A 17,008-nucleotide genomic window follows, 5' to 3' on the forward strand; every position below is an offset into this window, starting at 1 on the left:
TGCTTTAGTTGCTTTCATGATACATGATTGTTTCTGTTTAAATTATTTGTTTATTTTAGGAGCTCTTGATGATTGTCAGCTATGTTTTCCTGTAAAAGCTGTAGGAAATTCTCTGTTGTGTTTCTGTACAGGTGTAGCAGTTAGTGGTCTGGTGTTTGAGATTGGGTTGAAGAGTCGTTGCTATCCGTTTTATCTTTGTCTCCTCTTTCTTTTTTCTACTTTCCTTTTTACTTCCGTTTACTACTCTCCATTTTTTCAGTCCTCTCCAGTAAAGACTAGGTCTTGATATATTGCCCAATCACAGAAGCATTGTTGAGATTTAACTAATCAGTTGTTGGTAAGTTTAACACGTCACTGTTACAGAAGTGGTGTGGCCATGATGAAAACAAAAAATAAACAAATAAATAATGAGTAAATTCTGGTCAATATGAAAGAATGATGATTTATCCAACACAAACTGGCTTCATGCACTTCAATCATTTACACATTCCCCCACAGTTGAGTGTAAATCCATTTCCATTTCGCATTAGCACGTCTCTTTGTGAAACTTACACCAGAGCAAGCTGACAAAGACAGATACAGGCCTCCCACTCATGCACTGACGAGCACTGGGTAGTACAAGAATGCCCAAAGGGCGAGTGATTGAGCTCCTGATGTGTTCCCAGCCTCTCTATACATGACAGGTGTTTTAGTTAGGGAGGAAAACATTTAACATTCACTTACGGTTTGTATGAAACTCTCATGCAAGTTTAGATGTTTACCACAATCAACATTTAAAGGATAGAATAATTCATTTTACCAGTAATTAATGTAATTTTGATGTCTTTTACAGAATTTAAACAGGCAGAACCAAAGCACCAAAAAACTTTGTTGTAGTCAAGTTAAGCTCTCTACAGCTTATTTAAAATTTTCCATTTATTTAGAAGATGCTTTGATCCAACACACCTTGCTAGTGCTAATTAACCAGCAACCAATCCTGTGCTAAATATCCAACACCTGTACCTCCACATGCTCTGCTGCTCTGGTTGGGTTTCATAACTGGTTCTATTTTAAATATATGCAGAGAAATATCCGGCTGATGTCAACAAAAACAGTACATTCAAGTTCTGCTGTTAGTACTGACTTAGGCTGTCACAAAACTTCAACCTTGATGTAAGACCAAGAAAAATATTCAATATAATTTTAAATGAAGTGTGGCGTAGTGGAAGCTGCAACATGACAAGGGGGGGCGCATGGCATTGGGAAAATGTAGCAGACAAACTACTGTTTTGACAACTTTGGCTAGTGGAAAAATTTTGGTCCACACTCCTGATCGCTTGGTGGCAGTAATGTTCAATTTGGTTTTGTCAACTGTCAAAACATAAAGAAGAAGAAGAAGAAGAAGCACTGCAGAAAGAGATCAGGGATTTGAACGCACTGAAGGGAGAAAAGAGAGAGAAAGATATGGAGAAACAGGTAACTGTGATGAAAGAGGGCAGGTATCTGGTCTTGGTTTAACAGTAAATGTGTTTCTTATTGCATCTTCCTCACGTCTGTAATGTTATGACTATAGTAAGTTACATAGTTAGAAGTTATAGTAAGTTTTATGTGTACATATGTACATGTATATACAGTGCATCCGGAAAGTATTCACAGCTCTTTACTTTTTCCACATTTTATTATGTTACAGCTTCATTCCAAATTATATTAAATTAAGCTCTTACCTCAAAATTCTACACACAATACCTCATTGTGACAAGGTGAAAAAAGGTTTTTTTGAGATTTTTTTTTAATTTATTAAAAATGGAAAATGAAGAAATCACATTTACATAAGTATTCACAACTTTTGCCATGGAACTCAAAATTGAGCTCAGGTGCATCCTGTTCCTGATAAGCCTTGAGATGTTTCTACAGCTTAATTGGAGTCCACCTGTGGTAAATTCAGTTGATTGGACATAATTTGGAAAGGCACACACCTGTCTATATAAGGTCCCACAGTTGACCATGCATGTCAGAGCACAAACACCAAGCATGAAGTCGAAGGAATTGTCTGTAGACCTCCGAGACAGGATTGTCTTGAGGCACAAATCTGGGGAAGGATACAGAAAAATTTCTGCTGCTTTGAAGGTCCCAATGAGCACAGTGGCCTCCATCATTCGTAAATGGAAGACGTTTGGAACCACCAGGACTCTTCCTAGAACTGGCCGGCCGTCTACACTGAGCAATCGGGGGAGAAGGGCTTTAGTCAGGGAGGTGACCAAGAACCCGATGGTCACTCTGGCAGAGCTCCAGCGTTCCTCTGTGGAGAGAGGAGAACCTTCCAGAAGGACCACCATCTCTGCAGCAATCCACCAATCAGGACTGTATGGTGGAGTGGCAAGACGAAAGCCACTCCTTAGTAAAAGGCACATGGCAGCCCGTCTTGAGTTTGCCAAAAGGCACCTGAATGACTCTCAGACCATGAGAAACAAAATTCTCTGGTCTGATGAGACAAAGCTTGAACTCTTTGGTGTGAATGCCAGGCGTCATGTTTGGAGGAAACCAGGCACTATTCATCACCAGGCCAATACCATCCCTACAGTGAAGCATGGTGGTGGCAGCATCATGCTATGGGGATGTTTTTCAGCAGCAGGAACTGGCAGACTAGTCAGGATAGAAGGAAAGATGACTGCAGAAATATACAGAGACATCCTGGATGAAAACCTGTTCCAGAGCGCTCGAGATCTCAGACTGGGGCGACGGTTTATTTTTCAGCAGGACAATGACCCAAAGCATACAGCCAAGATCTCAAAGGAGTGGCTTCAGAACCACTCTGTGAATGTCCTGGAGTGGCCCAGCCAGAGTCCAGACTTGAATCCGATTGAACATCTCTGGAGAGATCTGAAAATGGCTGTGCATAGACGTCTCCCATCCAACCTGAAGGAGCTTGAGAAGTACTGTCTAAAGATAGGTGTGCTAAGCTTGTAGCATCATATCCAAAAAGACTTGAGGCTGTAATTGCTGCCAAAGGTGGATCAACAAAGTATTAAGCAAAGGCTGTGAATACTTATGTAAATGTGATTTCTTCATTTTCCATTTTTAATAAATTCAAAAAATCTCAAAAAAACCTTTTTTCACCTTGTCATAATGAGGTATTGTGTGTAGAATTTTGAGGTAAGAGCTTAATTTAATATAATTTGGAATGAAGCTGTAACATAATAAAATGTGGAAAAAGTGAAGCGCTGTGAATACTTTCCGGATGCACTGTATATATATATGTCAAAAGTTTTAGAACACCCCAATTTTTCCAGTTATTTATTGTAATTCAAGTCATTCAAATCCAATGAATAAAAAAAGGTAAGGTTACCCAAAACTGAAAAATAATGTACATTGCAGAATGATACAAAAGGGCTTTTTCAGGGAACACAAAATGGGTTAACAATTTAAAGTTACTACAGAAATGGCAAAAACATGGCAATCAACAACGGAGGAGAGACAGACCACCATAACACTTAAAAATGTAGGCATTTCCTACAGAGAATTTGCAAAGAAAGCCAAGGTTTCCTTCACCATCAAAAGGCAGTCCGAAACTAGGTCAAACTCTGGCAGGAACGAGGTCTGGGAGACCCAAAGCCATAACTGAATCAGAGGACAAGTTTTTGAGGGTTAACAGCTTGCGTGACGGGCGGCTCACAGGAAAACAGCTTAATACACGACAGCACCTGGGTCCAACTGGACTCAAAGCAGTCTATCACTTAATTATGACGTCCCATCTTGTTTGAATTCATGCTTGTGTTGTTCTTACTCTCAAATGTAAGTTGCTTTGGATAAAAGCGTCTGCTAAATGACTGTAGAATAGAATAGAATAGAATAGAATAGAATAGAATAGAATAGAGATCATAGTAAGCAAGTCTCAGTGTGTCTCAAACTGTGCACTTACGTGAGTGCACTGGAAGGTAGAGCATAGTGTGCACTAAGCACTACCCTCTGTAGTGCACACTATCGTGGGCAAGTGCTGACCCAAAGGGAGCACTAATGAAACAACCACTGACCAAGAAGAAAAAAAACAGGAGGAAGAAGAAAATCCTCTTCATCAACTGGCCAGGAAAAAGAAACAAAAACTCTCCTCCCACAACTGGCTCATTTATCTCAACTAAAAAATGGGGCAACACCAAGTTAATTCAGTCTGAGGTCTCTGTTTTTACTTTAATGTCTAAATCCATTATGGTTTCCAGTATGAACAGGAGAAGCGGCAGGAAGCTATTAAACATACTGCTCTATGTCACTTTCTCTTTTTGATTAGTGAATGGTCTGTTTGCATTCACACTGCAAGCAAACCACTCCACGGTTGACTTGCAAGTGAACAGAGGCTCCAGGTTTTTAAGGGACCAGTTAGTTTCTTTGGTCCACACCAGAGTGGGAATGAGTGTTCACTCTGCACCAAGCGGTTTGTTTAAAGTGTGAGAGCACTCTAAGATCAGCCCCCTTCATATCCTCAAGTAAAACTGAGGCCTCTGACCCAGGTAGAGAAAATGGTTGAATAGATTGACGGCTGTACAGATTGATTATTTTAGTTTCTGTTATGAGGCTGCCCAACAAGACAACATGTTAATCAGTAGTGATTTTAGAAATGCAATACCATTGGTTGAAGTCGTGAGCTCTGATTTTCATTGTGTTACATGTATAATTACACTAAAACTGTTAGTTTACATGTATATCTCACAGCTAGATAGCTGTTCTGCAGGTCATAAAGGTGAAGAACAGGTGAGTGCTCACCCTTGCAGGGCAGTCCTGGTGAAACTCTTACAAAAAATGTTACCACAGACATGTTATTAAATTTAATTCTAGAGTAGAGTTGACAAGGTTGTCAATCTCTGCCTGCCTTAAAATTTAAAGAGGTCCAGTTAGAAAAAAACTTATCATTTATATATATGATATAAAGGATGACCCAGCTAGCGCTAGTGAAGGTTTTGTGAATAAACATTAATGAGCAACCCATAGACGTCGCCTTCGTAGACAATGAGGATGCTTTAACACACACACTCTTTTCCCAGTGAGAGGGTTCAACACCCGCATTTCCTATTTTTTCCAAACTTATCCTGCATTTTGCACAAACGTGTCTGCTCTAGCAGCTCTCTGGTCGTGTCCATGTTTGTGCAGTGCAGCTGCTTCCTCCCTATCCGCTCATGTTATTGTGTGAATCAGGATCCACTGATCGGCTTTTCTCTCTTGTTGCATTTGTTTATGAGAAGAAGGAAACTAGGGTTTCATGGTTCACAGTGTCACATATTTACTCAAAGTATTGATTTTGGCAGGACCTTCTCTAACACCGTAGCTGACAGGTGGTAGACAGGGTTTAAACTTCAGCTATGCAGGAGCGGGTCTAGAAACCTTTGATGGGGGGCCAGGCAGGAGCATGAAAAAAAAAAAAAAAAACTGGCCGGGAAAAGGGGGGCACAAATAAGACCTTTTTTTTAGGTCTAGATTTTATGAAACATTGAACTGATTATCACAACTGAAGTGATCATCTAACGTAAAAAAGTGAAGAAAACCTTGAAAACAAACAGCCAATGATCTTTTTTATCAGCAGGTGTTTACTTTGGGTGACGCTGCTGTAGGACTTTTATCACCTCTGCACAAACACACTTCAATGATAAAAGGAAAAACCTGTTTTTATCCAGATCAGGTTTATTAGAGTTTCTTCATCAATGTTGGCTGTTTAACTTCAGTCGTCACATCTGGTGGTTTTATAACAGAAATTATTTGCTATGGTTGGAGAGATGATATATGAATTCTGAATTGTGATCTAGAACATGGTAGAGATGATGCAGAACAACATATAGACGTACATTACATGCTGCATTTACTGACCCTTGGACATCTGATGTTTATCCAAGAGAAGGTCAGTTAACAGTTAATGTTTCTAGCATTAGCTTGTTTTGTTGATACAGTACAGTAAAAATGGACAAATTTCAGGCCTAGTCATCAATGGTGAAACTGATGTGCATCAGCCTCACGGATAAGGTTTTTTGAGGGGTTGCAGGATGAGCCTCCCAATACACTCTTTTTCATAGTCTTTATTATATATATATTGTACATTTTCCCATTTTTTAGAGAACCAGGGCAGCTTCATAATAGGAGCAGGGAAAGCTCAAATAAGCAACTACACTCAGGAAAACAAGCCTAAAACTCGCAACCTGAGAATGACTATGTTTGCAAGCAACCATTTCTCTGGCACAGTCATTATCTCTGCCTTTGTTTTAACTATCTGGCTTTCTTTCTCCTTGTTACCTGCCTCTTAAACTCTCAACTGTCTGCACGTATTGCCGCAAAGTTTACCGCGGGGAGCCTCACAGACTAAAAAAAAATAAATAAATAAATAAAAAATAACTTATAAATTTAAAAGATATCTGGGAAGGCCAAAAAAAATATAGCTGACAGTTGTGTGACTTTTTCTGCCTCAGCTTTCACTTTATTTGCCATCTTGGAGTCTCAGCACTGAAAGATCAGCTTGTTAAAATGTCCAAATAAAGTTTCTTTTTTGTTTGTTTGTTGTTCTCAGAGCTGAAGGGGTTCATCTCACATAATGAAAACAGACCAGAGAAACTATGTCACTATAGAAGAGGGGAATAAAAATCATTAAATGAATGTGTTTCTGTGCAGAGAAAATCAGTGTGACAGCTGATTTATCCTGCTGACTCTCCAGGTGTCCCACTTCCTGTCAGATGTCTCACTTCCCGTCAGATGTCCCACTTCCTGTCACTTTCAACCTCCTCTGCTGGTGATTCAGGTCAATCTACACACCACTCACCCTTGTCTGGAATGCAGTGCTCATACTCATGAACCTTTTATGAGGCAAATGTCTCACAACAGGGCTTTACATAACAATGTACAGCCGTGTATTAGATAATTATCAATATACAGTAACATTGATTACAATTCTGTGGAATATTTATATCACCAATCTAAGCCTAGAGAAAAATATGCGCTGCATTCCATGTATTTTCTGCACAAAGTACTTCCTGTTCTTTAAATAAGATTTAAACCAGTGTAGTGCAGTACCAGAGAGGTCAACCCAGTTCTCCAGTTGTTTAAGTAAAATATTGTAGTTGACTGTATCATATGCAGCACTGAGGTCCAGTAAGACTAAGACTGACATTTCTCCGTAGTCTGTATTCAAACATACATCATTAATGACTTTGGTCAGAGCAGTCTCAGTGCTGTGGTGCTGTCTAAAACCTGGACTGGAAGACATCATAGCAGTTGTTTTGTGTTAAAAAGTCATTTAACTGATGAAAAACTGCTTTTTCGTAGTACCAGCAGCAGTTTTAACCCAGTACAGCAAGCATTTTTTTAACATGACTGCCAGTTTTTAAGCAAATGTGAAGCATTAATGATTTTATTTTTTCTTTATACACATTTAAAGCTCTAGAATGATATAAGTTGGGTTGTAAATTTAAAGCTACAATGTGTTTGTTAAATAAAACAAGTTACAACTTATGCTAATCAACTGCAGTGTAGAATACATCACATGGCTTTAAACAGTGCATGAAAAATAAACTCCAGTTATTGTTTTTATGTGTGTGCAGGATGATGACACAAAGACTTTGATTACAGTTGGATTCAAATATGATAAGTGCTTTTTTCATAAGGAAACTGATGCACACTGAGGAAAACATGTCTTTCTTTGATCATCTGGTCCATTCCTGTCTCTGCAACCATATAAGCTCTGTGTTTAAGAGATCCCATTAGATTCTGTCATCTTCCACTTGATGGAAATTAAGGAGACAAGCTGCAAACAGTTGATACAATCTCCATCTCAAAGCAGATACAAGGAGCTTTGACAGAAAAAGCCACAACTAAACTGGGGCAAGATAGAGGAAGGGCAGAGACTGGCAGATAACAGAGAGACAGAATGTAACCGTTGAATAAAAAGTGAGGAAATTTGCTGCAGTCTCTTTTCGTGTCTGTCCTCTTCAGACAGAGATGGGAGCACAAGGAGAAAACATAGTTTGTCATTTTGTCTTAACTCCATTGAAATACAAAATCCATAAATTCAAACAACTCAGCAAAACCCTGTTAAGATGATCAAATGTGTCACCTTGTCATCATTTTTTTTTTTCTTTGGTTAATTGCGGTGCACTTTTTTCACCAACAGGAAAGGGGTAAAATGTCTCAGTCTCAACATGTGATATGTTCTACTGGGAATAAAACATGGATTGACAAGATTTGGAAATCATTGTATTCCATTATATTTACATTTTACACAGCATCCCAACTTCTTTTGCAGTGGGGTTTTACATGGGAGAACACTGAAGCTGTCATGAGTGAAATACTATAATAAATTTCACTCGACTTAGTGTCACCAGTTCTGACAAACAACAGGAATGAAGGAGAGGTGAGTCCAGATCCTCTCAGATCTGTAGACCCAAAACTGATGCTTGTGTTTCTGAAAGTGAAAAGTCTTTTAAAATATAGCTATAAACAGAGGCGCTGCTTGCCAATAGGTAAACCAGGCAAATGCTTGGGGCCGCGAGCCAGAAGGGAGCCTTCAAGGACCAACCAACCTTGAGTCAATACAGAGCAATGACCATGTGGAGACTTTGCAATGACAGTGGCCGACTACTGCAGCACTCCCTAAAGGGGCCCACCTCCACCTCTCGGCCATATCTGCCACGGGAGTTCACACATGTTTATTGTGATAGCAGTGTACATGCCCCCATCTGCTAATGCAGACATAGCCTCTGTGCTCTCGATCTCGACCAGCAGGCTGCAGACAGCACCCATAGGCCCTCTGCCTCATCTCCGGGGACTTCAGTTATGCCTGTCCATCATCTGTTCGGCCAACATACACCCACCCAGAGTTTCCCACCGTCGCCATCTTGGCAGTGTCACGCGTGTTCTCATTCCCAGAAAAACCAAAAATGGGCCAATAGATTGAGCTGAAAGGGGGACTGTGAAGATGGGGTGGATGAATGACACCCATCGAACTCCGAGCTACCTGTAGCTAAGAGCTAAACGACCAAGAGCTAACGGTGACTAACTAGCTAACGGAGTAGGTGGGCTAAAGCTAGGGAGTGCTGTTAGCCGTCTAAAAACCGCGGCTGTGCTGCACTCTCCCTTCTTGCCGCGGATATTGGATATCTGTCAATCAAAAGGACACGCCCCCAATTTCTAGATTAAATAACATCCAAATGAATGCGTTAGAAAAAAAATTCACCCTGCTCACAGTTGTCATGAAGGTAAACTTGATCTATTAATCCTAAAATGGATTTTTGTACCAGGCTTTAAACATGTTTATTTCTGCTGTGAAGTTGGTCTTTTTAATATGGGAGTCTATGGGGATTGACTCTGTTGTGGAGCCAGCCCCTAGTGGATGAGGGGTGAACTGCAATTTTTTGCACTTCCGCATAGGCTTCACATTTTATCGGCGAAGGTTGCCACTTGGACCCATGGGGACATTAATGCCATCACAAACTGCATCAAAGACTACACAAACTTCTGTTTTAAGAACACTGTTAGCATTGAGAGAGTGTACTCCAGGGCTCCAGACTAACATTTTTAACGGGGAGCACAGTGGCTTCTAACTTAAATTTTTAGGAGAGCAAGCATAAAATTTAGGGACGCACACTAAAATTGCCTTGCATAGCAAATATTCACATTTCCTCTTATTTTATTACTACTTGAACAATAAATTCAGAAATTACAATGTTAACAATTAACATTTTTTTGTTCAGCAGTTGACATTACATGAAAAAAAACATCTTACTGGCCGCACTAATACAAAACAAGTAGACATAGAACTTGTCAAATCAAATTTTCACTTTGTAGTCAAAGCAGAACGGCAACTGTGTCACCATCATCCCCCATAGAGCATGGTATGACTGGTCCATGTAGTTCCTGGCAATAAACAGCTTCATGGACTGATACTCCTCTCCAGCCACTGTTCCCACTCCTCAGTAAGAAACGTAGCTATTGGTTGTCCTAAAAGTCGCTAGAAGTCACTAATTAGCATAATCAGTCTGGTACAAATAGTTGTAATGAATGCTGCCATAAAGAGGGATGTCCTGGGAAAGGCAAAAATTGATAAAAAGACAACCTAAAATGTTTAGAACAGCAAATAAATAAATAAATAAAATAGAAATTCTATCAATATTTTCTTTATTTTTTTGTTCAGTTTTTTTAAGTGTATTTTGTTTTTTAATTAGGAGTCTTTTACATTTCACAACACTTAACTTTTTAAACATTTTTGTCCACACTCATTAACAGACATTACTATCTGACAGTAAGCCAGCGTAGGATCCAGCAGCAGCTTTGTACGTTTCATTTTCAGCCTGGGAGCTCCCCTGTGGACGGGGGAGGGGTCTGCACAGCACCCGCTCCTCATTGAGAAAAGTAAATTCATTCATTCACATCAGTCTCCGAAAGTCTCCAATAATACCAGAAAAAGTCGCTAGATTTGTAGTTTGTCGCTTTTTTTTTTAAAGTCGCTAGAAGGGTCTGAAAACTCACTAAACATAGCAACAAAGTCACTAAGTTGGTAACACTGAGGAATAATAAATTCCCCTAAGACCCGCCTCTTTCCACACATAAGCCAATCACAGTCGTCGTTCGTCCCGCTCACACACACATTGGCTGTCGTCTTTTTCGTTGGTGTTCGTCTCCTTTTCTCGTATTGAAGCTTGAGTCGGCACACCAGCAGCTAATTTGCGCATTGCTGTGAACTACTGGGCTGAAGAGGGGAGCAGAAGTTTGTTAGCGACAAAATAAATTCAGTTATAACTAAAACAAGAAAAAGACCGGTACATGTATTGGTTGCTATTGCATGAGTAGATGAAAAATTCCCTCACAATTTCTTCCATTTTAGTCACAAAATGCGACCATTAGGTAGCAGTCTGGAGCCCTGGACTCTTAAGTACCTGGGTGTTCACCTAAACAATAAATTGGACTGGACTCACAACTCAGACCTATAGGTCTGACATGAAGGGTCAGACCAGGCTTTATCTTCTGAGGAAATTGCAGTCTTTTGGAGTAAAGGAGGCACTCCTGAGGACTTTCTGTGACACGGTGTGGTCTGCTGGAGCAGCAGCATCAGAAAGAGAGAGAGGAAGAAGCTGGACAAACTCATCAGCAAGCCCATATCTGTCCTGGGCTGTTCTCTGGACTCAGTGCGGGAGGTAGGTGACAAAAGGGTCCTGGCAAAATTGACCTCTATGCTGGACCAAGAGTCAAACCCCCTGCAGGACGCCCTGTCTGCTCTGGAGAGCAGCTTCAGGGACAGATTGATCCATCCTTCCTGTGCGAAGCAGAGATTCCACAGGAACTTCCTCCCTGCTGCTGTCAGACTTTACAATGAACACAAGTAATCTGTCTTTATATAGTTATATACTTGTTTATGTACATATTTATATACTGTACGTACCCTGTCAGACCATATACTGCACATATTATTTATTATGTGTGCGTTCCTTTTTATATTACCTGTGTGCTTCTGCTTACTGCACCTGTGATGTAGCAACAAAGCAATTTCCCCACTGAAGGACTAATAAAGGTTTTCTTATTCTTATTTATTCTTATTCTAAGGCAGTGGTGAGTAGTGCAGATAATTTAGAAGGTCTGTATTGGAACTAGATTAAATCAAATTGACCCTGTTTAATTCAATGAAAATAGTAAACGATGAAGTAGAAGTCAGTAGAAGAGTGAAAGCCTTCAAAGAACATGCAATTGAAGAATTTATTGCTGTAACAGCAGCACCTTAAAAGCTATTATTAACATCTTCATCGTCATTGTTATAAGTATACAATACCATAATATAAGGGTGATGAACACTGGTTGGAGGAGCCCTTGTGAAATTCTGCTTGGGGCCCCCAGACACCCAAGAGTCGCCTCTAGTTATATTGAGTTATCTTACCTCATAGTAGCTTCTCACTGCATTACAGAAAGCTTCATCAGCCACAATCTGTGTTTCGCCATTGAGAAAGGCCTGGAAGCGCTCCTTCACCGCCTGTAGCTGCTGCTTGTTCACCTGAAAGAGAAAATAAGAGAGAAATTATTACTGAGATGTTGCAGAGGACAGCATAAATCATTTATAATGAGACAGAGGGATAACAGAGGATAATGGAAAGGAAACAGATCAAAAGCACAACATAAGGGTTGTTTGCACAGTGTGAGACCGTGTGAAAAGCCCATTTAAGCCAAGAGTCTCATTTTCACACAAGCGTCTTCTATTAGGAAACATAATTTAACAAACACAACAAGAGAAGCATCAATCCAAGTTTATGATAAGTAAAATAATACGTAATTTCACTTATGTTTTATATATGATGTGAACTTGTGAACATTTTCTTCATTCCTCCAAATGGCCATCTGTAGCCTCAAATATGAACATATATTAACATATGTGCAGTGAAAGGTAAAGATTAAATGAACAGGTTTTCTATAAATAAGTCAGCTTTGTCAGCCACAATGAATGCATAGTAATAAAAAAGCTGCAGCACAGTTCTGTAACTTTGCTAAATAAATCTTTTCTTACATTTGAGTCATTCTCAGTGTAATGGGTCAGTCCAGAGACAGAAAGAAAGAATTATTGCCATAAATGTCTTGGGTAGTGGCATTTTTGTGTAATTTGTGCTGTGTGAAAATTTCATGGTTTCATGAGAAACAGCCTCACCAGTAGCTGCATATGTATGAAGCATGAGAAAGATGCTGTCATCAGGGGAAATTAATCTATTATTCTTCCATCTGTTGCCACACTGCCAGCAACAAATACATTCAGGAAGTCAAAGAGCCAATTTGCAGCAGCAAAATGAACAGCAACTTATCTCCAGCTGACAGCTTTTTGTGTGGGCTTTTGCTTTTTCCATGTCTGAATGGCACAGCTATGTGCTGCCTTTCACCAAAGGAGAGGATGGGGTGGCGCGATGAAAAAACCAGCAGGTCGGGACCACTCACACTCAGAAACATTCAACCTCAGTCTAACAGGTTGAAAATGTGAAACAGGTCATTAGACATAATGAAGACCCCGCTGAAAGAGAGAAACATGGCACAGCTAAAGACTGTCAAAGGTCATATAAACAGCAAACTACACAGTTTCTGCTTTGATCAGTTAGTAGATGGTGCAGATGTTGCTTTACGGATGAAGCAGTAATGAGATATCAACAGGACATTAAAATCATTTTACACTTATGTTATTGTGTAAAACCGGGCCAGGCTTTTCATGGCATGTAAGCCATTGAACATATGAGGATAACCGTTCTCATAATTTTCAGTTTATATTTTTACCAAGACAATGAAACTGCAATGAAATACTGGATATCAAGAACTCAGAGGTCGAGCGAGCGAAGGCTGAGCAGCTTTGAGCGAGTTTCTGTATCAACAACATTAAAAATTAACCAGTTTTTGTCTTCATCAGCTCACAGCTGGGGCAAGTCTAGAAAATGTTTGACAGATTTTAGGAAATAATAAACTAATTATTAGACTTAAGTGGTCATGTAATGTAGAAAGTAAACAGCCAATAACATTTTTTCATCAACTCAAGATGATCATGCATTGTATGTCTTAGTCACTGCTGAACAGACTTGAATTTTCATTGCTAATGAGAAAAACTGACAAAACCACAGGTTTTTATCAGTGTTTCTTCAACATTATTGGTTGTTTAACTTAGTTTAACGTGGTCGTCACATCTGGTGGTTTAACAACTTGTTCATCCTCTTCGTAAAATATAAACAACTCGAACAGATATTATCATCAAATCAGGTAGTCGGGGAGATGATTAATAAATTTCATTAAGTTTTTACAGAGGGGCACTGCAGCCCAAAGAGTTACAGAAAATATTCAGGTGGAGGCATCGTTTCCCCCTCAGCAACGTGGCTGGGCTTGTCTGTTGTTCGAAAACCTTCCTTCTGAGAAGCACCCACCTGAAGTCAGCAGGTCAGCTTCTGTCAAACACTCAGGCTGCATGGAGCTTTTAGCAGGCAAAGATGAATAGCTATAAGCTTTTCATTCACTGTGACACCAAGCCGTCTGTCTGAAGGTCATAAAGCCTTTCTTCTGTTATGAGATATAGAGACAGTTCTGCAAACGTCTGTACCATTAGCCTTGTTGTTTAGTTGAAGTCAGCAGAGGGTAGAAAACACACTTTTACGTGTGGATCCAAATGTTAAGAGTTAACCTCTAATACGTTATTTGTTATTGTTGTTTAAACACAACCATATGAACTTTCACAGCTTGAAAGCAATGAATAATCAACAATGAATAATCAAACAAAATCTCAATATCAACACTGAAGTGTCAAAAAATCTTCAAAAACTAAATACATTTGATCTTTACATCAATCTCATCAGTGTGATTAGTTACATATTGTAGATTTTTTTTAATCAGTTTTTCTACAAATGGATTTTATACCTATACATATTTTATATATGTATACACACACATATATGCGCACACACATCTCTCTCTCTCTCTCTCTCTCTCTCTCGCTCTCTCATATATATCTGTTCCTTTTAAAGCAATATAAAAATGTTCCTCTGCTACAATGAAATCAGGATTTATTTGATCTTTTTTTGAGGCACACCATCATTTGAAATCATTCTGTAACTTCTAGATATCTCTGAAAGTCTTTTTTGCTTTTTTACAAGTAGCTTCACACAAAGGACACATATAAGAACTAAGAGAAGGGTCTGAATACTGATGCAAATATGATTGTTTCTACATTTTCAACCAGTTTTTCTTTTAGAGCCGTTAAGTGTGTAGACAGACAGGAAGGGAAAATCCGCCTATTGTAAGATATGTCTGGAAACAAAACTAGAAAAATGCTAAAATGGTTGAAACTTTCCCAAGAGACATAATGTTTTATAATGTTTTTATTTATTTTATAATGGTAAAACATAAAAGTCACTGGTATTCTTTACATGTTGCCTCAGTCTCCGTCTCAGATGAAGGTAAAACTAATCTGCTGCAAGGAAATATCTGTGCGTTTGTGCATTTCACAGTCAGCAGTCCCTCCCAGAAGACAAACACATTTATACACACTATCAGCTGACCGCCTACAGTCAGACTTTCCTTACTAAGCATGGATGATTTAAATAGAGATTAGGGTCAATAAAAGGCTTGTAAAACTGTCTATATGATAATAATATTTTGTCCATTGCTAAGGTACCCACATTATATCTTTACCCAATGTTTTTTGTTCTGCACAAAAAATCTTATGTTTTTTGTTTTCTGTTACTGATATTAAGTTTTATGAAAAAATAAAAACTGTAGACTTTCTTGCAGGTTCTTGGACCATGCTAACATTCAGATAAACATCCAACCCATGTGTTGGAGACAGAGGAACATCCAGACCGACTCTAAAATGGGTTGGAGGGATGGACGGATAGATGTTTTACCAGCACTAAACATGGTGGGGGTTCTAACTTTATTATTTTATATGCCAATAAATCTGCCTGTGATGGTGGACCTAAACATTCCTTCTTCATGAGAACCCCACCGTTCATTTAGCGTGTGACTGACATGAAAACTTTCTAGCTGAGATCCAACAATCTGACCTTCTGAAGCAGAGAAAGGAAGCTTTGCTGCAATCACTGCTTGTTTAGCTGCTTCCTGATATTGTTGCTGTCTAACTTGTGGATCTTGGCTTCCATAAATGAAAGAACACTCCGTGATGACAGGCTGGATGCAGAGAGACATGTTTTAGTACTTAAAATGTGTAAATGACGGCTCACACCTGATGTGTTACTTAAGTTGTTATTGCCTCTAATCAGATCTGTATCTGATAGAAGATGTGGGTTTAGATACTGTTACACTTTAATTTTATTTAATGTACTGCTGTGAAAATCTGGTGAAATTTTTAGTTTTTAGCATTTTTAATCATTGGATTGTCATGTGACCTATTCGGACCGATTCGGTGGATTTCAGGTGGACGTCTCTGGATGTTTTGTTTGATTTGTTTGTCTGATGAAGACTGTTCATGCTCAAAACACCACAGGATGGTAATAATTTAGTAAATATTTCTCTTATTCTTGAAGCTTTTGAAGTACTTTATGTTTTTATGGGCAGATTTTATTTTAACAGAGTGGCTTGCTCACAATGATCAACATACAACAGGTCTGGAGCATTATAACTAATTACATTTATTTGCAAAATTACATAATTAGCAGCAGCAACTGCTTCATAGTAATAGTAAAGATTTTCACTAAATAATAGATTGAATAACTTCTTATTTCAATATCTCCAGTAGATTAAGAAGTCAGTCCACATTAAAAGAATAAAAATTCAACAAGATAAAAGACAAAGCTGCAGATTAAGGTATTATGGTCTGCAGTGGCTTCCTTTTTTTTTAAGTGCTTGCAGGTAATGTTTGTTCGGGGGTCAGGGGTTGAATCAGGTTTTAAATGTTTAGGAGCTTTTTCCCTTTTCAGATTAAATAAAAGTGCCAATGGGCTGGCTCACTGAGATACATATAGTTAAGTGGCAAAAACATGCACAGCAGCTCAAACTAGGAAGAAAACAGCACTTCTGAATGAATGTAGGGATCCCTCACTAGCATTTTCCTCTTCTAATAACAGCTAGCAGTTAAGTCAATGAGGCAGAACAAGTTCTCCACCACGTCACAGCAGGCAGCAAGCTCAGAGGGTAGAGGATGCATAGAGGAAGCAAAAAAATAAATAAGTTGAAGAGGAGGGAGTGGGAAGGGGGACACTGAACTGCAGAGGATGAGATTGAAAGCCCTGGAAAAAAGAGATGACGACCATGGCTTCACCAGTGGATGGTTAAAAATAGAAGCGGAGCCCTGCCACAACTTGTCGGCTGAGGCCATTTGAATCAATTGATCATTGCTGTGTAAGAGAAGATGAAGTCTTTTATTAGGTTAGAGCTTTGAGGGAAGAGCTGTTATACTAACTTGATCGGATTTGAACCACCTCAGAAGCATATGTGCCAGTTTTAAAAACGTCAAACCTACAAAAACCCAAAAAACAGTTCACATACCTTCAGAGAAGATGGTTTCATTAAATTCCTCACAAACATATTTATATATGTTTATGGTCAA

At 39.1% G+C, this 17,008-nt stretch overlaps 1 protein-coding gene across 2 annotated transcripts in view; it reads right to left on the reverse strand.

Moving 5' to 3' along the window:
- Positions 1-17,008, reverse strand: part of cadps2 (Ca++-dependent secretion activator 2) — a 224,303-nt gene that overhangs the window by 174,810 nt on the left and 32,485 nt on the right. For both annotated transcript variants that reach the window (XM_041996780.1, XM_041996779.1), the window contains exon 2: positions 11,870-11,983. In XM_041996780.1, coding sequence (XP_041852714.1) covers positions 11,870-11,983 — 114 coding nt within the window. The remainder of the gene's footprint in view (positions 1-11,869; positions 11,984-17,008) is intronic.

The sequence above is a fragment of the Melanotaenia boesemani genome, chromosome 10, assembly GCF_017639745.1.
Source record: "Melanotaenia boesemani isolate fMelBoe1 chromosome 10, fMelBoe1.pri, whole genome shotgun sequence".
Classification (NCBI taxonomy): Eukaryota; Metazoa; Chordata; class Actinopteri; order Atheriniformes; family Melanotaeniidae; genus Melanotaenia; species Melanotaenia boesemani.